Here is a 22,143-nt window from a genome sequence, read left to right as displayed (position 1 = left end):
TTTGTTCCAGTTCTGTAAAATATGTCATTGGAATCTAGATAGGAATTGTGTTAAATCTATAGATTGTTTTGAGTAGTATGGACATTTTAATTAAGTTAATTCTTCCTATCCATGAACATGGTATGTGCTTACACTTATGTCATCTTCAATTTCTTTCTTCAGTGTCTTATAATTTTTTGAGTACAGAGCTTTTACATACTTGGTTAGGTTTATTCCTAGGTATTTTATTCTTTTTGTAGCAATTGTGAATGGGATTGTTTTCTTAATTTTCCTTTCCATTAGATTGTTATTAGCAAACAAAAATACAACTGATTTCTGGATATTAATTTTGTATCCTGCTACCTTTTTAAATTCATTTATCAGTTCTAATAGTTTCTAGGTGGAATCTTTGGGACTGTCTATGTACAGTTCATATCATCTGCAAATAATGACAGTTTTACTTCTTCCTTTCCAATTTGGATGCCTTTTATTTCTTCTTGTCTGATTGCTATGGCTAGGACTTCCAGTACTTTGTTGAATAAGAGAGGTGAAAATGGACATCCCTGTCTTGTTTCCAATCTTAAGGGAAATGCTTGTAGTTTTTGCTTGTTGAGTATGATGCTGGCAGTGGGTCCGTCATAGATGGCCTTTATTATGTTTAGATATGTTCCATCTAATCCTATTTTGCTGAGAGTTTTTATGATAAACACATGCTGAATTTTATGAAATGCTTTTCAGCATCTATTAATATAATCATGTGGAGTTTGTCCTTCCTTTTGTTTATGTGGTGAATCACATTTATTGATTGGTGAATGTTGTACCAACCTTGCATTCCCAGAATAAATACCACTGATCATGGTGTATGATCATTTTGATGCATTGCTGTATTCAGTCTGCTAGTATTTTGTTGAGGATTTTATCATCTATGCTCTTCAGGGATATTGGATATTTCTTTCTTTGTAGTATCTTTATTGGTTTTGGAATTAGGATAACGCTGGCTTCATAAAACAAGTTTGGGAGCCTTCTCTCTTCTTGAATTTTATGAAATAGTTGGAGAAGGAAACATATTAGTTCTTCTTGGAATGTTTGGTAAAATTCACCTGTGAAGCCATCTGGTCCAAGGCTTTTGTTTGTTGGGAGTGTTTTGATTAGTGGTTCAATTTCATTACGTGTAATCTGTCTATTCAGATTCTCTGATTCTTCCTGATTTAGTTTTGGAAGACTGTATGTTTCTAGGAATTTATCCATTTCTCCCAGGTTGTACAGTTTGTTGGCATAGAGTTGTTCATAATATTTTCTTACAATTCTTTATACTTCTTTGGTGTCAGTTGCTATTCTTCCTCTTTCATTTCTAATTTTATTTATTTGGACCCTCTCTCTTTTTTTCTTAATACGACTAGTTAAAGGTAATCTTTTTTAAAAACAAGCTCTTTGATTCATTGATCTTTTCTATTAATTTTTTAGACTGCATTTCATTTATTTCTGTTCTGGTTGTTATTATTCCCTTCCTTCTACTCACTTTGGGCTTTGTTGTTCTTTTTCAAGTTCCTTTAAGTGTGAAGTTAGATTGTTTATTTGAGCTTTGTCTTTTTTTTTTGAGATAGGCCTTTAATGCTATGAATTTCCCTCTTAGGATTGCTTTCCCAGTGTTTCACAGATTTTGGATTATTGTATCCTCATTTTCATTTGTTTCAAGATATCTTTTGCTTTCTTCCTTCATCTTGCTGTTGACCCAGGTTGACCCAGGTTGACCCAGGTTGACATTGTTTAATAACATGTTTAGCTTTCATGACTTTGCCTATTTTTCAGGTTCTTCTTGTGATTGATTACAGCAGTGTGATCAGAGAAGGTACTTAATTCGATTTCAACATTCTTAAATTTATTTTTTGTTATTTATTTTCTGGGAAGCTGGTTGGAATAAGGGGACTTGAGCACTGGGTTCCATTCAAGCACTGTTGAAGCCGAAAACCACAGCAACTCTTGGCGAAGAATCCCATTTATTGTTTAGTAACATATTTAGCCTATATGTATTTGTATATCTTTCAACTTTCTTTTTGTAATTGATTTCTGGTTTCATGCCATTGTAGTTGGAAAAGATGCTTGATATGATTTTAATTGATTTAAATTTTTTTTACAGATTTTGTTCCTTTATTTTTAGAGAAAGGGAAGGGAGGGAGAAAAAGAGGGGGAAAATTACCAATGTGCAAAAGATACATTGATCAGTGCCACTCATGTGCCTCAAACTGGGGACCTGGCCTGCAACCCTGGCACATGCCCTGACTGGGGATTGAACTGATGATCTTTCAATTCCCAGGCTAGTGCTCAATCCAGTGTGCCACCCCAGCCAGGGCTGATTTCAACCTATTTAATTTACTGAGACTTATTTTTTGTCCTAACTTATTGTCTATCTTGGAAAATGTTTCATGTGTGGTTGAAAAGAATATATATTCTGCTGCTTTGACATGAAATGCTCTAAAAATATCAATTCAATATATATGGTTTAATATGTCATTTAAGGCCACTGTTTCCTTGTTGATCTTCTGTCTGATGATCTATCCATTAATGCAATGAGGTGTTAAAATCCTTTGCAATTATTGTATTGGTGTTGATCTCTCCTTTTATGTCCATCAAGATTTGCTTTATATATTTAGGTGCTCTTTGTTGGATGTGTAAATGTTTGCAAGGGTTTTATCTTCTTTTTGGATTGATTTTCTTGACATTATGTAGTCTTCTTTGTTTTTCTTGTAATAGGCTTTGTTTTAAGTCTATTTTGTCTGATATAAATATTGCTACCCAGTTTTTCTTTGTTTCAATTTGCATAAAGATGTCAATATCCTTAGCTATCCCTTTATTTCAGTCTGTGCATGTATTTTGATCTGAAATGGTTGTCTTGTAGATATCATATGTATGGATATTCTTTCCTTATCTATTCAGCCATTCTATGTGTTTTGATTGGAGCACTTAATCCTTTACATTTAAAGTGATTATTGAAGATATTTACTTATTTTCATTTCATTATACATATTTATGTTCCTTTCCCCCCTCTTCTTCTTAAAGAAGTTCCTTTAACTTTTCCTGTACTACTAGTTTAGTGATGATACATTTCTTTATCTTTTTCTTGTCTGGGAAGCTTTTTATCTCTCCTATACTTTTAGATAATAGCCTTTCTGGGTAGGATAATCTCAGATATAGGCCCTTGCATTTCATCGCTTTGAATGTTTCATGCCAATCCCATCTGGTCTACAGTTTCTGGAGTAATCAGTTGACAGTCCTATGGGAGCTCCCTTATAAGTAACTGACTGCTTTTCTATTGTTGCTTTTAAGATTCTCCCTTTGTCCTTAACATTTGGCATTTTAATTATGATGTGTCTTTGTGTGGGCCTCATTGGGTTCATCTTGTTTGGCACTCTGCTTTCTGGACTTGCATGTCTATTTCCTTCACTAGGTTAGGAAAGTTTCCAGTCATCATTTATCAAATAGGTTTTTAATTTCTTACTCTCTCTTCTCCTTCTATTATATGAATGTTGGTATGCTTGGTGTTGTCCCATAGGCCCTTTAAAGTATCCTTATTTCTTTAGGTTCTTTTTCTTTTTGCTGTTCTGATTAGGTGTTTTCCACTACCTGTCTTCCAAGTTGTTTATTCAATTGATCTTCATCTAATCTGATGTTAATTTCTGCTACTGTATTCTTCATTTCAGTTATTGTATTCTTTATTTCTGACTGTGCTTTTTTATGGTTTCTTTATACACACACACACACACACACACACACACACACTATTGCTTTGAAGTTCTCACTGAGTTGATTTATTCTTTCCCTAAGTTCATTGAGTATCCTTATAACCAGTGTTTTGAATTCTGTATCTGGTAAATTGCTTGTCTCCACTTTGTTTAGTTCTTTTTCTGGAATTTTCTCCTATTCTTTTGCTTGGAACATATTTCTTTGTCTCCTTATTTTGGCTGCCTTTATGTGTTTGTTTCTATGTATTAGTAGATCTGCTATATCTGCCAGTCTCAATAGTGTGGCTTTGTGACGTAGGTGTCCTGTGTGCCCAGTAGGTGCCCATTGTGTATCATGTGTGCCCTCCTTTTGTGGTTGAGCCTTCATTGCTCTTTCCTTGTCATTGGGTGGGGTTGACCCTTAGCCTAATGGGCTGTGAGGACTGGACACAACTACCATGGAAACTGAATACATGGAGTGGAATTTGCCTCTGTGGGGTTCTGGTGCTTATGGAAACCATCATTTGGATGTTCATTGGGTGGTGCTCTCTTGTGGTGTGAGGCTGGCCACCAAGTGTGTTGGTTTTGAAGCCTCTTGGAAGGGCTCAGATGCAGACTGAAGTCAGCTACTGCCTGTGCTCAGCCCAGGGTCACCTGGTAGGAGCTACGGGATGTTTCTTACTTGGAAGCTCCCTATGCTAAGCCTGGAGGCATATGAGAGATCCCACACTGTGACCAAAGGCTGGTTGCCACTTGCACTGGGCCTGAAGCCACTCAGCAAAAGGCACAGGGCATGCTGAGGCCGGCCACTGCCTGTCAGAAGCCTGCAGACCTTGAAGAGTTTTTAAGAAATCTTGCAGCATAAGCTGAGGCTGCCCATGAGGCATAGCTGCTGAAAGAGCTAAGGGTAGTGTACGAGTTGGATGGTGTGAGGTCTCAGGGAGTCACTGGAATGGGGTGAGTGATGTTTATCTGGTTAATGCAGATCCAGGTTTGATGACTGCTTGCCTATCTGGCTGCATGAGGGTTGGCCTCAGCACTGTGATAGTAGCAGCCCTCACCCTGAATCCACACAGCTCAGTTTCTCCCTGTACATCTTTGAGCTACTGTCCATTGAGTAAGTCTGTGTACCTCTAAGAGGATGTGTATGTTCTCAGTGGCTCTACATCCTACCAGGATAAGATGGAATTGCAGCTGATCTCACAGCCAGCTGTTGCACGGACTACCCTTCCTAGCATCAGATTCCTGAGGTGGGCAATGTGGACAGAAAAGGGGCTACCTGTTAAACATGATAAGCTCAGGAGACACCTGCATGGAAGGCCTTACAAACTCAGAGACCAAAGTAAACACATAGGATAGTCTGAACATAAAAAAATCCTATCAAAAAGTGAGTCATGGCAGTTAGTCCAGTCCTAGGCTGGTAGCTTCCTTGTCAAAGGTCAGTCTTTAAGTGAGTCTGTCTATTATCTGTTTGTATCAATATCACATACCTTTGGAATGTCAGAATAGTCTCTTTCTTCCAGATCCCTCAGGGTATAACTTCACACCAGAGCACCAGACCACAGAATTCCTCATTTTATCTTGTTGTTCAAATACCATCTCTATATGCTATCAATGTTAACTATCCTGTACCCACCAATGCAAAAAAAGTATGTGTATCTCTGTTTTGCTTTTTATCCTATCTCAGATATTTCTGCACTTTGCTTTCCTTCACGTCCCTAATCTACCACCAATGGGTTTCATGTAACCCTTCCCCCGTGTCTTCTCTTTTGATTCTAGTATATAAAATAAGCTGTAAACTGCTATTATCTGGAATGTTTTCTCAGGCTTTTCCTTATGCTGGAAATTCTTTAGCTGACGAGGGCCTGGCATGGAGTTAGGACCATACACTCTGTGGTGGGGACCTCTACAGCCAAGACATCCCTCTTGATTCTCAACTGCCACACATGTCTATGGGACAAGCCTGTTTTGCATCTCACCTCTCTTACCAGTCTCAATGTGTCCTCTTTATATCCTTAGTTTTAGGAGTTTCATTAAGTTAGTCTTCAGGTGATTCTCCAGGTTGATTTTTGTATAATTTAACTGTGATTTTGATGTGGTCATGAGAAAAGGCGAGCACCATGCTTACCTACTTTGCCTTCTTGACTGGAACCCTCTGTAACATGCTTTTTTTACCACCGAAAATAAATAAACAAATAAAAACACACTCCATTGATTATATTTTGATGGAGGGGAAGTGTTCTGTTCTAGTAGTTCTAGGACTGGGGTGGAGCTCTCCAGCTTTCTGATTTGTGAGATAGGACCTGGGTCACTCTGTCATGCTGTGTCTTTGAGTGTGGAAACAGCTGTTTCCCAGACAAGCCCCTGTCATCCTTTGTATGAGGAGCTCCAGGGCAGCAGTGTACTGTAGGAGAGTATCAAACCCAGGTTCATACCGCTGTCTGTGCTGGGTAGGTTACTGGGCCTCCCAGCCTGAGTTTCTTCATCTGGACTTGTGAATAACAGCCATTTTGCAGGGTTGTGAGGATTAGAGAGATAACCTTGTTAGTAAAGCATTCAAGTGACAGTTATGATTGGCACCTCCAGGCAGTTGTAGTTTGACTTTCAGGACCCTTTTAATAGCAACCCAGACTCTCTGGGAAAGTTCCTGGCAACTTTATGAGCGACCAATGACATGCCAGTTATCTGAATGGGCCTTTGAAACCTGTTATCAAGGTGAACAACCATACCTAAAGACACTATCGATATCAAAGACACAGCTCTCAAAAGCATCATTCATATCAGAAGAATGTTTGCATTGCTTATGCTATCAAACAGGAAGTTATTACATAAACTTCAGGATCTATTAAGAAACCGTCAATAGGAAGTCACTGGCCTCTTGTAAAGGAGAAAGTAATCGTGTTAACTAATTAGCAACTGATTACTTCACATGTATCAGGCAACATGATTTAGAGGACATATTACTGAACCCAGACAATACATGGGTTTTTTAAGGAAAGCAGCTTTCAAAGTCCTAGATATATATTTAATGACCTAGAGATCTTCTGCAGCGAGTGGACTGAGGTCCCAGACGGTTCTTGTTAATACTAAAAACAAACAAAAATGACTCTGTTCCATCTAATTGTAATGATACAGTGGTTGTGTTTAGAAGAGTCATAGGAGTGGGCATTTAGAATCTCAAAACAACAGTTCATAGAGCAGGATAAGCCTGTAAACATATGTTCACTATCTCTTGGATTAGATATTCACTGTCTACCCACTTGAACTTCAGCAATGCCATCATACATGTCTGAGTCAACACAGGCAAATGAAAGACAAACAGCTAAGATCGGGACCAAAGACTTCTGGAAGAAAATGGATCCCAGTGTGAAAAGCCCTGAGAAATCAGATTGCTTTTCATTCTGTGGGCACTGAGACCTGACATAAAAAGAAAGAGGCTGTGCATATATATCACTAGGTTCATATTTAGTCTGTGCTTTTCTTGCCCCTCCTTTGCCAATTCATCTTTACTTGGTTGAGTATACAGTGCCTCCTTATTAGCAGAAGGTGAAAGCTGACTGGGAGCATGGTCTAGAAACTGTAAGAGGCAGGTGGCTTGCTCAGCAGTGTCAGTGTTGTCCTGCAGAAGAGAGCAGCCCATGCTTTCCCTGACCCTTTACTTAATGCTGTGGACAAACACTAAAACAGTTTCCAAATTCTAAAGTTGCTGTTGGCAGGAGGAAGCATACATTTTCATTCAGTCTCCTTTTTTTCTCTGTTAATAAGGAAATGTATATAACTTATGAATATCAGGCCTACAAACACCGGGTTTATGATAATAGGACCAATGCAAATTAAAGGTAATTTGTTTTGTGTCCATTTCTCAGATAGGTAACAGTTAAGAATGTTCTAGAAGGGACTTTAGCATTCAAGGAGAGGTTGTACTAGAATTATGTGTTCTCTTCTCCAAGAAGGACATACAGAGGATCCTGAGACACATGAAAAGATGTTCAGTATCGCTAGCTATCAGAGATGCAAATTAAAACCACAATGAGATACCACTTCACACCGGTCAGAATGGCCATCATAAACAAAGGGACAAACAACAAGTGTTGGAGAGGTTGTGGAGAAAAGGGGACCCTAGTGCACTGTTGGTGGGACTGCAGACTGGTACAACCACTATGGAAAACAGTATGGAACTTCTTCAGAAAACAAAAAATGGATCTGCCTTTTGACCCAGTAATTCCACTGCTGGGACTATATCATAGGAACCCCGAAACACTGATCCAAAAGAACCTATGCACCCTAATGTTCATAGCAGCACAATTTACAATAGCTAAGTGCTGGAAGCAACCTAGGTGCCCATTGGTAAATGAGTGGATCCAAAAACTATGGTACATTTACACAGTGGAATTCTATGCAGCAGAAAGAAAGAAGGAGCCCCTACCCTTTGCAACAGCATGGATGGAGCTGGAAAGCATTATGCTAAGCGAAATAAGCCAGGCAGTGAAAGACAAATACCATATGATCTCACCTTTAACAGGAACCTAAACAACAAAACAAAGAAACAAGCAAAATATAGTCAAAGACACTGAAACAGAGGACAGGCTGGTAGTGACCAGATGGGAGGGGGGAGGGAAGTTCAGGGGAGAATGGGAAGGGTTTACAGGAACAAATATAAAGGCACATGGACAAAAACTAGGGGTGGGGGTGGAAATGGGAGGGAGGTGGGAAGGGATGGGTGGGTGGGCTGGAATGGGAGTAAAGGACAGAAAAATGTACTTGAACAATGACTAAAATAAAATAAAAAAAGAATTATGTGTTCTCAGTTTAAGAATTTTAGCACACTTATGTGTTGGGATTGGGTGTAAAACTAATTTATTTCTAAAGTTCAAGTATTGAAGCTAGTGAGCGATTAACTTAAAAATAGAGACCTGAGACTATCTTTATAATATCCCTGTGTCTCACCTGAATTTTGGTCACCTTTCTTAAGTGGAGGGAAAGGGGTAAAGCTATACTCCATGAAATGGCATAGGCTTGTACAGAATCTGAAAATGTGATCTATTCTGTGGGGGTGTGTTGGTGGAAAGAGCAGATAAAGGATTAAATTTTGTGCTTTCTAAGGTTTCTGCAGTTCTATAATTCTGTCATAAGCAATTAAAATAAAAAGCTTTAGAGAAGGCTTGAATATGCATTTGTATTTCTTGTCTTGTAGGGGACATCAATAATTAACCTTGCTTACCAGTGCAAACAGAGCTATTGATCTCACAAGTAGTTAATTGGCTTATCCATTTCCCCATAAAAGTCCAAAGTCCAAACAAAAGGTTAGGTTTCATTAATATGGCTTACTTTAATTTGCTTTAGGTTTATGGGTATCACACTGCCACCCTGTGGACATGAGACTTCTCAGCTTTTAGGGAGGTCTTTTAATTACTATACTCCACCTAAAATCTAGGCAGGGCCATCAGCAGGTGGGTACTAGAAATGTTCGGGGAACTCTTTTAAAGTGTATGACTATCTAACCACTATGCTGTACACCAGAAACTCATACAAAATAATACTGAATGTAAACTATAATTTTTAAAATGTACCACTTGGGTGGGGGGGCGGATTTGATGATGGTGGAGGCTGTGCATGTGTTGGGGCAAAGGGAACCTTTGCACCTTCCTCTTAATTTTGCTGGAAACCAAAATTCCAACAAAGTAATAATAGTGTCTTTAAAATAACACACACACACACACACACACACAAAGCAGAGAAAATAGTGTGTGTGTATTCACATATATAGGTAATAGCTTTAAAATTAGTATATGTGAAATTCTTTATGGTCACCATGTAGGAATTAAAAGAATACTTGTTTCCTAATAAAGTGAGAGTATGTAAGATGGTAGTTTCTGCACAAGCCAATTTAAAAATATGTATATATACCTTCAAGAGAAACCACAAATCTCATCCCAGATAGTTGGCTTTTCTAGAATTATTTTCTGAGCTAATCCCAGTCTAGTATGACCCATTGTCCCAATTTGCCTGAAATTAAATGTTTTCCTAGAACAAAGGGCTTTCAGTGCTAAAACTGGAAAAGTTCTGGGAAAACCAGGAAAAGCTGATTACACTAACTATGACAAATATTACTCTTTTGCCCAGTAATTTTAATATTTTTAGTTTCAAGTAATTAGTCACAGACTTGTGGGAGATCTTAGTAATCTCTTTAGGGAGAAAGAAGAGTCAGGAATTAAAAGTAGATTGAGACAATGGCATTGCCAGAATTATTCATAATAGCCTCAAAGTGGAAGCAATCCAGAAGTCTATCAACTTTGAGTGGATACATAAAATGTGGTGTATTCATACCATGGAATATTCCTCAGCAATAAAAAGGAACAAGGTGCTGGTACATGCTACAACATGGATGAGCCTTGAAGATGTTCTATTAAGTGAAAGAAGCCAGGCACAAAGGCCCCATGTATGATTCCATTTACATGAAGTGTCCAGAGCAGACAAATCTGTAGAAACGGAAAGTGGATTAGTGGTTGCCAGGGGTTGGAGGGAGAGGAACGAGGCAATGGCTGCTAATGGGTAGGAGTTTCTTTTTTGGATGATGACAACATTCTCAGATTAGATAGTGGTGATGACTGCACACCTCTGTAAATACACTAAAAGCCACTGAATAGCATACTTTAAATGGGTGGATTGCATGGTTTGTGAATCATATTGCAATAAAGCTTTTTTTTAAGTAAATAGATCCTTGGACTACTTTAAACTTTAAATTCACAGCACAATACTAAATAAAATACATACATTTCTTCCTTAAAAGGAGCAAGACCATTCTAGTTAGATATTCCAGTCCAAAAAGATAAAAAGAATGCTGATGGCCCATTTGCAAATATGACCTGGTCAAAGGCAATTTAACGTCAAAGTTAAGGTTATAGATTTTAGGGACAATAAATACGGATTTCAATCCCAATTCTTCTGCTACCTCCTATCTGTGCAAACCCAAGAAACTTTTTAAACCTTCTCAGGCTTCACTTTTCTCGACTCTAAAATGGATATGCTAGTAATGATTTTATTGAAAAGTAAGATAATTGACGAGGTCGTACACAAAAAGCATTACTCAGTGTGCGGTGCGCAGGCGCTGCTCATTAGGTGCATGTGAAGACAACGTGCCTCCTGCTTGTTTCTCCGCAGCCAGGATTCTCTGTCGCTCCAAAACTCATGGAGGAAGGGCACCACCCGAACCGTGCTGAATTATACACATATTTTAAAACGGGAAAATTAAACTTTGATATGTAACTATAAAAACTCAAATAGTGTCTCTTCAGAACTTCAACTGCAGGATCGATCTTCCTTAATTATTTTAAACAGGTACCTTGTTTAAACAGGTAGACGTTTACCGCCCTCTCGCCTGGCCTCCTTGGTGTTATGGCAGCTCTGCGCGGAGCTCCAGCCTCTGGGCTTCCTGCTGTTAACGCTCCGGTGTCTGTGGTCTGAACTCACCTGTTTCTCCAAGTCCCGTCCTTTGAAATAGAAAACTAAATATTTAGTATTCTAAATTACATTGTAAATATATTTTAGTGATATTAAATATTATTTAACATATTTAATATTTAATTATATCATTACATTATAATGGAGGTATTGATTATATTTTGATAGTATTTAATGAAAAATATTTTTAAATATTTAGAACACGTGATAATATAAATATTTAAATAATATTTAAATAAATATTAATCATTTAAAATATAAAGTTATATTATTCTAAACTATTTTAGAGGAGTTTTGTAACCATTTTCACTGTTAAGTTACTTTAATTGGAACCTTTGTCTAACATACGTGGTCCGCTGTTTGCAAATGCGACGCTGCAGATAAAAGAAATGCAGATCCTTGCTAAATCTGCAGTCATGGTTTCCCAGTCCTTCATCTCCTCTGAGTTCTGAGTTTAAACAGTATGTCTATTATCATAGTAGCAATAAGAACTTCTAACAGTAACACTTTGTTCTCACTGGTGTCTTTGCTTGTACCCATAAGTGGTCAAAGTGTTCTTGCTGAAAGTATGAGAGACAGATTGAGAAAACTTTTTATTAAATATAAATAGCTAAAGAAAATAATGTGCAAATGCTTTTAATTTGTGAGCAGATAACTTTGGTATATTAGCAAAGGTTAGTTCACTGCTGGAATTAAAATCACAATATTATACCTCATTTAGTAACAAAATCATATAAAGTTCATGTAATATTATAATATCTAAAATAGCAGCCCATAGACTTAAGCCCCCATCCCTGTAAGCCTGCCCTTTTTCTTTCTTTAGAACTTATCGCCATAGGGTACTCCTGTAGCCGAGGACATGTTTTACCTGCATGTGTCTGTTTTGTCTCCCACTAGCAGCTCCGACCCACATGGGGACAAGGATTTTTAACTTTTCGGTTTCCTGTTGTCTTCACAGTTCCTTGCATGATATTTAGAAAATAGTATGTGCTCAATAACTGTTGGATGTTCATTCAACAAATCTTTATGCCGCATTTAAGCCTTAACTAGAGCAACCTGAAAATCTAAAGTGACAAAATCCTTAAGCATGTGAGGAATTGATTAAAACTTACCACGTGGCAGGTATTCAAACTTTGAGCTTGAATCTGTTATTATATCTCCATTTCCAGAAGGGGAAATTGAGGCCAGCAGAACTCAGGTGCCTCCCAGGGCACTCAGCTCACAGGAGCAGCCAGGATCGGACCTAGGCTGACAGGAGAGTCCCTGCTGGAATCACTGTGCTGTGTAGGTCCAGGAGACAGAAAGGGTGAGGCTCTGGCATGAGAGACCTGTTGTGGGGGACAAGAAAAATAAAGGTCTTTGAAACCCACCACCATGTCTACCACCTAGTAAACTCTCTAAACACATTAAAGGTCAAGAACCATTTCCTGATTTACCAAAAACCTCACTTTACCACTGCAATAATTTTTGAAGCAAAGAAATCTGAAGGAGTGACATTCTCCTCTTTCTTAGGTGAATTTGATGTACCCTTGGAAGGATGTTTTTAAGTCTGAAGTCAATATTCAAAGCTACTTGTTTTTGTGCTCAGACCAATTAGTCATGGGTGGTAAGCATTCATGAAGGATACACAGTGGTACCTTGGTGCTCGTCATGAGTTCATTCTGGAACTCATGCGAGCGCTGAAACTGATGAGTACCAAGCAAGTGACAAGTGATGAAACACTTTCTCTTGCAAGGTGGTGACTCATACAAGTTCTAGCAGGTGCTGTGAGTCCTGAGCAAGTGCCAAATGCTGAAACATTTTTTTCTCATCAAAATGAGATGAATTACAGACTTCGATAAATTCTGAAGTCGACGAGTACCGAGGTATGACTATAATTAGTTATTAGTAACATTTTCTTTTTCTTTTGTAAGTTGATTTCTCAGTCTCTGTAATAAGGCCAGTGTTGGAGTTTTTCCCATGTCACTCACAGCTTAATAATTACAATTATGGTCACACGTTTCTTAAAGCACCTGACTTCACTGAAAGACAAAAGCCCTGGGGCTTGGTTCTCAGGGGTCAGAGCATCTGCCTCCCAGCGCTGCCCATCTCTAATCAAGGCTCCCTGCTTGAACCGGCTCCTTTGTGCTTTCCTGGCCCTCCGCCCACCATCTGTCCTTGGGCGTGGTGGTTTCCTGTTATCTGTTCATATATTTCATGCCTGGAGTAGGAGTTTGAAACAGCAGCAATTCTGGCCCAAGAGGTGGCGGTGGTGGTGTGTGGGCGGTGACCTGCAAGGCCATTGGTGGTGCTCTGCAGCCTGGTACCTGGCCTCAGTGCCCCAGGGGCTGGAGAAACTGCACTAACACCAAAGGCTGGGGGCGCCTGTAGGGAGAACTGTGAAAACTCTGTTGTAGACTCTGGTTCCTGGATATCTGAGGGCTGGGAGAAGGGGAAAAGGTTCAGGAGCCCGACTTTGCTGTTGAAAACATCTTAACTTTATTACCAAAAGGCTTTTCACGTGAGGGCTAGCTTTAAGTAAAATGCCTAACTGGTCATCCAGTATCTGGTCTCATGTCTGGAAATATCTTCCACGGAGACAGTGTCTTTTAGTCTACAATGACATGTAAAGGCTCCAAAATGCAAATATTTGGGAGATTCAACAAATAAAATGAATGCTTTTGTGACGAACAGGAGTAAAGGAGGGGCTGGGTGCCTGGAAGGAGTGGCGGTAGGTCACCCTAAAACTCTGGGTGAACTGTAGGGATGCCAGCAAGTGGAAGGCAAGTATTCACCATGGAGGCTACTGGGTGTGACTGGAGAAAGTTCAGCCCCAGCCAGGGCACAGGAGCCAGGTGTCAAGGAGCAGACTGTTTGCAAAGGTACAAACTTGGAGATGTCTAGCAGAAGCACCCTGCACTCTGGGCAGAAACTCAGCAAAGGAAGTGAGTCATAAGGTTAAAGTGAGTTATCCAGCAAAGTTGGCTCAGGGCAGCCTTCACCTAAGGAAGGAGGGTGCCTTCAATTCGGGCTGATGGGAGGACTGGGAGCCCAGACTGGGCGGCACCAGTGAGTCAGTTCACCTGTGGGGAAACTGCGGGCTATGGGTGCAGCGGGTCAGGGGAGGCAGATGAGGAAGGTGCTATAAAATGCAATCATTTTTAACTGTGAAATCATAGTATAAAGACGGTAATAAAACTAATATGCTCTTACTGTAGTGTATGTCTTCTAGATAACGTGTGAAAAAGAGAAAATTATCATGAAATATATTTTCCTTTAAAAAAACACCACTCAAAGAAAAATACTTTGGTATATTTTTATCCATTTTTTTTCTGTTTTATTATACACACAGGCTAGGCAAAAGTAGTTTTATAGTTATAAGTACACCAGTGTATTGTGTTATTATTAATTTATTTTTGTATTATTTATTTGTATTTGCCCTGTAGTTGCAACCAGTCTTAGTATATAAATATACAGAAGTATAAATATACTTTTATTTACCTACTATCACAGCATTAATTCCCTCAACCCATTAAAAACTCTTCATTGGGATGATTTTTAATAACTGTCAAATAACTCACCCATAGAAAGAACAACCACTTAAAAAGTAGCCTTCTAGAACTTTGTTTCTAAAAAAGCTCTAGACTTGGAAGCATGAGGGGAAAAGGCTCAGACAACAACAATAACAAAACAACAATAATGATAAATATGATAATAATATCCCCTGAGCAGTCAGAGGTAAATAAATATATGAGAAAAGCCCCCTAAACCCCAAATTCTGCCTTTTTATTGTGACATTATCCTTCCTTATACCAAGCCAAAGGCATGCAATCATCTCAGAGTTAATCTATCATAGTAACTAAAGTTTGGACTGTGCAGTGCAGGCACTGGTATTATTTAATTAAATTGTGGTGCCTGAAATTCCTGCATTTCAAAAACAAGCAGACGAGGGCTGCCTATACAATGGCACATCATGTACTCCAACGTGGTGCCGCAGCCTCTCCTACCTGCATGTTCTTCTGGAATCCTCCCATTCCCACGTTAAAGGGTACGGTCTAGGTCCCTCTCCTTGAATTTGGGCAGTTTGTGACTCTCTGATAACGAATAAAATGCAGCAAAAATAAAATAATTTCTAAAATGCAATTATAAAAGACAATACAGCTTAACACTGGAGCACTTTCACCAAAGCTCTGGGCCACCATGGAGGCGGCCTGATTGCCTGGAGGACAGCGTGCTACGGAGAAGTCCAAACAAGGCCCCCGGAGAAGCCCCCTGAAGAAGACATGTGGATTCATCAACCCAGCATTATATTATTGGGCTTTTGGGTTGTTTCCAATCTTTTGCTAACTTAAGTAATTCTGCAATAAGTATCTTTGAACCGACTATTTCTCACGAGTATAAATCTATGTGCTGCTTAAATTCCAGAAACCAGAATAAGCACAAAATCTTGAATTTGGAAAGATTTTGTATCTCACATTCTACCAGAAAAGTTGCATTAAATGAAATTTAAAAATGTACTTAGGTTTTCAAGGAAGTACTTAATGGTCCATTTTCTTAGTAAAGTAGGAGTTACAGATATTATTTGTGATAATAAGGGAAAAGGCACTGGTAATACGGTGAAGAAGATAAGTTTTGTCGGGATAAGAAAACCCCCTAGGCAAGGTAAATTATTCTCTGATTTAAAAGTGTATTTTGTAGAAAAGGGGCCACCTTGTATATTCTTTATATTCTTTTTTAAAAAAGATTTTATTTATTTATTTTTAGAGAGAGAAGTGGTGGAGAAAGAGAGGGAGAGAAACATCAATGTGTGGTTGCCTCTCGCAAGTGCCCTCCTGGGGCTGGCACTCAATCCAGTGAACCACATCAGCCAGGGCAATTCTCTATATTCTAAATATGGTATTCTTTAATCTACATTCTTTAAAATGCAGAAAATGAACAAAGAACAAGTGGACAGTGGAAAAAATATTCAAGAAAACAAGTTTTAGGGGTCTATTCCAGAGTCAGTACCATTCATCTTTATGCTATACCTCAGTTTTGTCAACATTTACTAAAAGATGTTCAGCTAAAATCAAAGCCTTATGCATGTATTGCTTATAATGAGAACCTCGTGCCATTAAGAAAACATTAAGTATATTAGTATAGTTTATTTAAGAAGGTAAGAAAGTGTATTTGATGTTTCAGATTGTCATGGGAAAGAACACCAACCCCCAAATATCTGGCTTTAAAGAGTTAACCCTCAGCAATCAAAAAAGCAATTACCCAGAATGACTCACTTCTGTACTTTACAGATTTCAAATTCTTTGTTTAAGCTTCAACTTCACTTTATCTTGATGCTAGGCTAATTGAACTGCGTACAATATTTCCTTTTCAAGGCGGCTACACCTGTACACATCTTAGGTCTCCGTGGTGGCTCCTTTTAGCGCTCTGTCTCACCAGACCTGATAAGGCAGTATTTTTTAGTTAATATGTAGTGAAGTTCTGAAAGCACTCTAACAAACTTCCTTGTCTTTACCGCACCCTCAGAGTATTTGTCTATTAATTTCATCTTTATTTGCTTTTTCATTTTAAAATATGCCCTTGATTTTAAAGGGTTTTGTTTTTCCTCTCTGCCAAATTGATTTAGGTGCTTCTACTTTTTTATACATAATTTTCTATTATAATAATGCTACTATTTGCTGAAGTATAGATGATGAAACTCAATTTCCTGCATAGAGGAACCAACCTCAAGAAAGTGAAGGGTAGGTGACCCACCGAAACATCCTGGCTTCAGACGATGCGGGTGTCACGTGCTTGCTGAAATGCAGTTGCATTTTCCACTTTGTTTACTTTCCATGTGAAGCGCTCTTCTAAGCTGTAACCTTTAGTCAGTGGGTGATTTTCGTTATGGGAGTAAAACAAGACTGAGGTATGAATAGCTGCTATGTGCGTGTTACAAGCTATCTAAGATTCAAAGGTTTCAACTAAAAGGTCTCAATATGTTATTTAAAACAAATCCACCAGCCACTCTTTCAACTGAAGTGATGAAACCCAAAGAATTCATATAGTAAAATGGAGAGAATTAGGATGGTCATCTAAAAATTCGCCAAGGTTGAAGTGATGAAGAACACTTGTTGGCTGATCTCGAAACTTGCCGATTTTGTGACTCTGGGCTGCATATGGATGTCTGTGGCTCGGTGCACAGTTTTAAACAGCTGCCTAAAGTCATGTGTAGCTAACCTGGTAAGTTTTGCTGGTCTGACATTCATCTTTGCAGGGACTAATACCTACAGAATTCATCTTGTTATAAAGGTTTATAAGAAGTTTTCTTATGGGACTCTTCTCAAAGTATGTTAGGACCATTTGTAATTACAGAAGGTAAGGCTGGGCTATTTTATTTCTTTATCCATTCAGAAATTTTGGGAAGACTAGGATTTGAGTAAGTTTGATTCCCTCAGGCTTAATGGAATCAATTTTGCATGCTTTAAAAAACAATAATTTTAAAACTCATTTATTTCAAATTCACTTATACTTGCCTTGAAACATGGGCAGGGTTTGGGCTCAAGGCAATGCCTTCTAGCTGTAAACATCAGTAGTATTCATATTGTGGATGGATGGGATGATTGTATGGGGAGTGAGTGATCGAGGGAGCAGATACAATGCCATAGGGAACAGCATTTTATTTAAAAAGTGAGAATTGTTTGTATATTCATTTATTGCTATGTATGCATTTGCAATTTTTTCAGTAATAAGGGTTTTTTTTGGAAACTTAAATCGGTTTTTCTTCTCATTTCTGGGTGTCATCCATCTTGCATGTATTGTTTCATATCTTTTTAGTTATTGTGATTTAGTTGCACTTAAAACAGTCACTGGATCAACTTTGAAAGCCAAATGCAGCCAAGCCAGGAAAAGATACACTCATCTACAGACAAAGGAAAGAGACCGATAGCTTACGTGTGACACTATTTAGAGTCATATTTTAAAAAATAATGAAAATGCCAAATTAAATACAGTACTCATTATTATCCTAAAGTATTGGAGAAAGAAGTCAAGAGTAGATTAGAAAATAAATTTGTGTTATTTTCTTTTTGGTTCAATTTAAACTATAGTGGACATTATTATGCAGAATAGCACTTTTTAAAAAAAGTTTAGTATTTTATATAAATATGCTGAAGGCTTCATTGGCATTAATGTATAATTATATGCTTTAGGTTTTTGCAGTTGTAATTCAAACTTAAAAATGAAAGAATGGGATGATTAAATGTTTTATATGTTAAGAATTTGAAAATTTTATCTGTGTATAACAAGAGTACTTACATATTTATTGTAAAGTATTATAAGATAGAGAATAGAGAAGAATAAAGGAAAAAACCTAAAAATCTACATTATTAATCTCTGATTGTGTTTTTTTCAGTGCTTTTTCCTGAAACATGTATATAGTTTTATACATAGCTGTACATCCAGATTTTTCACTTAATATTATATTTTCTCCTGAAATGTTTATGGAAACAAGATCTTTAATGTACCTGTATTTAGAATATTCCATCATATGAATATGTTACCATAATTTGTTAATGTCGCTACTATCCAAACTGATACTGGCTGTTTCCTTTATTGTAGTTTCTATTTATTTGATTTTATTTTTAGTTAAGTTTAGTTTTATCTTATCTCTTTGTGTGGGCTCTTTGATTTCAGGATTTGGCAGTAGGAGTAGACAGTTTGTTCCTTTGCTGAGTTGCCTTCCGTTCACCACCTACAGAGACAAGCACAGCTGATGTGGTGGGAACTGCCAGAGACATGGTCTGGCAATCTGACCGGTGACTGTAACGAAGGTTCTCCACCCGGGCTCCCACACAGGGGCTGGCGGGACAGCAGCTAGGTGAATGGACAGTGAACACAGCCTGGATTAGGGGAAAGGATATATAAAGTGCTCAAGTTTATTACACTGTTTAAATTTATTTTTTCTGTGCCATCCTTTTCAGCCTAGACATTTGCTGTGAGGGTCATCTTTGATTTCACTGGGCGGTTCTTGATGTTGAGGCATCTTTGCTTTTAAAGAAAAACAAGAGGGTATTATACAAAGGAATGTTAGAACTGCTGTCCAAAAATGCACAAATCATAGTCCTATGCTTGATCATGGGTATTTTACATTAACTGACTTAATGTTTTTGCATTATATATGCCATGTGCTGCAAAGAACAAAAGATAATATTCTTCAGAACACCAGCATTGTGAAATCCATTATGAAAAAGAAACAAAAGAGATTTATGATCAAATAATTTATGAAATTCTTTTTGCCATACCCTTTCTTATGTACATCCACATGACATAATAGCATATGAGTAGCTTTGTTTAATCACAATTTTCTCATTTTCAACAACAAAACCCCTTTTTTCTCCCTGTGGAGCTACTGTTGAGAAGAGCTCTGTTAGAAATATCAATTTAATTCACTAAAAGGCTATTAGAAGCAATAGAGTTCAGCTGCTTAAAAATATACTTAAAAAAAAGCATTAATACTTTTCTTGTATATAACTTTATAACAAGATAATGGAATAATGCCATATCCCAAATTCCATAAAATACCCAGAAATTAGCAGTCTGTATTGATGTAGGAGCAGACAGGCCAGTACAGCAGAATACAGTTCAGAAATAAGGTCATGTACGTAAGGGAGTGTGGAATATGATAAAGGTGACAATTCAGATCAAAGTGGGGCTATTGATTTAGAATAAAGAATAACTCCCTCCTTCAGTAGGTGAAAGAATAAATAAGCTGTGGCACATTCAGGCAATAGAATCTTATTCAGAGCTAAAAAGAAATGAACTATTAAGCACAAAGGACATGGAGGAATTTAAATTTATTACTATCAATAAATGAAAGAAGCCAATCTGAAAAGGCTACATACTGTAAGATTTCAACTCAGTGACGCTCTAGAAAAGACAAAACTGTGGAGACAGTGAAAAGATCAGTGATAGCTAGCAATCACTGAGTAGGGGGAGGGAGAAGAGGAACAAGCAGGGCACAGATGACTGTTTGAGCAGTGGAGATACTCTGTATGAGAGTATAACAATACATAACACATCACTATACACTTGCCCAAACCCATAGAACGTACACCACCAATAGCGAACCCTGACGTGAAGTACGGACTTTGGATGATTATGACATGTCAATGTGGGCTCATCCTCGGTAAAAAACGCACTCTTCTGGTCAGTGATGTTGCTAGTGGGGGAGACTGTGCATGTGTGAGGGCAGGCATATATGGGAAATCTCGGTACCTTAATGTCAATTCTGCTGTAAGCCTGAAACTGCTATAAAAAACAGTCCTTAAAAAAAGTTAAACATACACACACATACAACTCCCTACATTGCTACCAGATTCAAATAAATTCATTTAAAAAATGGCATGATTTAATCCAGACAAAAAACAAAAACCAAGATAAGACTTTACCCTATAAAAATATTAAAATAAATTAAGAGCAAATATTTCTATAATCTTGGAGTGGGAATGCCTTAAGAAACTTGATTCAAAAATCCAGAATCCCTAAAAGGAATTATTGATCAATATGACTGCTTAAAAACTTAAACTGTATGACAGTAAAAGCAAGGTTAAAAATAGAAAAAAGGATTGCACATGATAAACAGAATTTTATCGATTCTTACATATATAAAAGTTTTTAAAATAAGTTTAAAACATGAAGATCTACTTCAGAAAACAAGAAATATAAATGGCTAAAAAGCATGTGATCTTCAATATCATAGAAATATAGAAACTTACAGTAAAAATGAATTATCAACTTTTCTTCTAGCAGTTTGGCAAAGTTAAAAACATTTAGTTGGCAGAATCTGGATAAATTGGCACTTTCATGTACTGTTTATTAGAATGTAAATTGATACATTTCTAGAAAACATAAGTTAGAAAATATCAAAACTAAAAGGAAAAAACCTATAATCCTGAACATCAAGAAATGTATCTGGAGAGATTATTGCATAATGAACCAAAGATATGTCAGCAAAAGTCTGTGTATAGCAAGTTTGCACATAATATTAATAATAGATTTCTAAGTGCCTGGTACTATACAATATTAATGTATTATTTAATTTAATCCCCCCAGAACTTTGTGAATTAAGTATTATTTTGCTTATGTCTCAGGTGAGACTACTAAGTAGAGACAGCACAGGTTAACTATCAAAATGTTACATCAGGAGCAGTGAGACTGAAATGCAGATCATTCTGCTTTGTTTCATTTATTAGGGTAGGAAGTGAATGAAATTAGTTCCGGCTGAGGTGGGCAGGGCAGAAAATCTTGTGCCAAGAAGTAGGTGTTGGGTTAAGGGGACTTGAAGTTGAGGACTGGAATTATGTGATTTAAGCAAATGATTGGAGCCGGTGGAACTAAGGTAAACTAGGCACCTCCTAACTCCAAAGTGTGAACTTGGTGCAGATTACAGGAGGCATCTGTGCTTTGGAAGAGTGTTGATAAAATCTGCTTCTTCAGAACCCTGTACACCTGACTCATGAGGCTGCCTTTGCCCAAGACCACTCAGTGGGCCCTCCATGCAGCCTGTTACATTTAATCTTGAAAGCTGCCAACAGAAGGGCTCAGAACTGTTATAGTATGACTTTATGGTCACCAAGAAACAGCTCTGCTGTCCTATTGTTTAGAATGGAACACAAAGACTACCCAGGTTCCACCTTGTTGCTGTTATGAGCCAACAGATTTTTGAAGTAATAGAAAAAAATTTAATTGCAAGTTCACTTTCTTACACTCAATTGTATATGATTGTGGTTCAATCATATAAAGGAGAATCAAAGCTTCCTATTAAACAAAATCATGGGAACAAAGTAATATTAAGCACATGGTTGCACAATTAATCTAAAAGATACAGTTCATAGTGTTCATTATCTAAAAACAAAAACATATTGAGCATCCTTCTTTACAAATATAACTGGTTAGGGAGTGGCAATTAGAGTAATCTTTACTCACACATTAAATGAGAGGAAAAAGGGCAACATTTAGTTCTTTGGTT

At 37.7% G+C, this 22,143-nt stretch overlaps 1 protein-coding gene across 5 annotated transcripts in view; it reads left to right on the top strand.

Moving 5' to 3' along the window:
* The window catches only part of ROS1 (ROS proto-oncogene 1, receptor tyrosine kinase), a 132,142-nt gene that overhangs the window by 14,639 nt on the left and 95,360 nt on the right, over positions 1-22,143 (top strand). For 2 of the 5 annotated variants that reach the window (XM_045843072.1, XM_045843071.1), the window contains exon 1: positions 16,962-17,357. The exons of 2 other annotated variants lie outside the window; for them this stretch is intronic. In XM_045843072.1, the coding sequence (XP_045699028.1) occupies positions 17,235-17,357 (123 nt within the window). In that variant the 5' untranslated portion in view covers positions 16,962-17,234. Of the gene's footprint in view, positions 1-16,774; positions 16,877-16,961; positions 17,358-22,143 lie in introns of those variants that run through there. One more of the 5 variants, XM_045843074.1, reaches the window with a different exon arrangement.

The sequence above is a fragment of the Phyllostomus hastatus genome, unplaced genomic scaffold (assembly GCF_019186645.2).
Source record: "Phyllostomus hastatus isolate PE091 unplaced genomic scaffold, TTU_PhHast_1.1 phas_contig_40, whole genome shotgun sequence".
Lineage (NCBI taxonomy): Eukaryota > Metazoa > Chordata > Mammalia > Chiroptera > Phyllostomidae > Phyllostomus > Phyllostomus hastatus.
The sequence above is the reverse complement of the archived record's forward strand: the minus strand, read 5'-3'. Positions and strand labels throughout refer to the sequence as shown.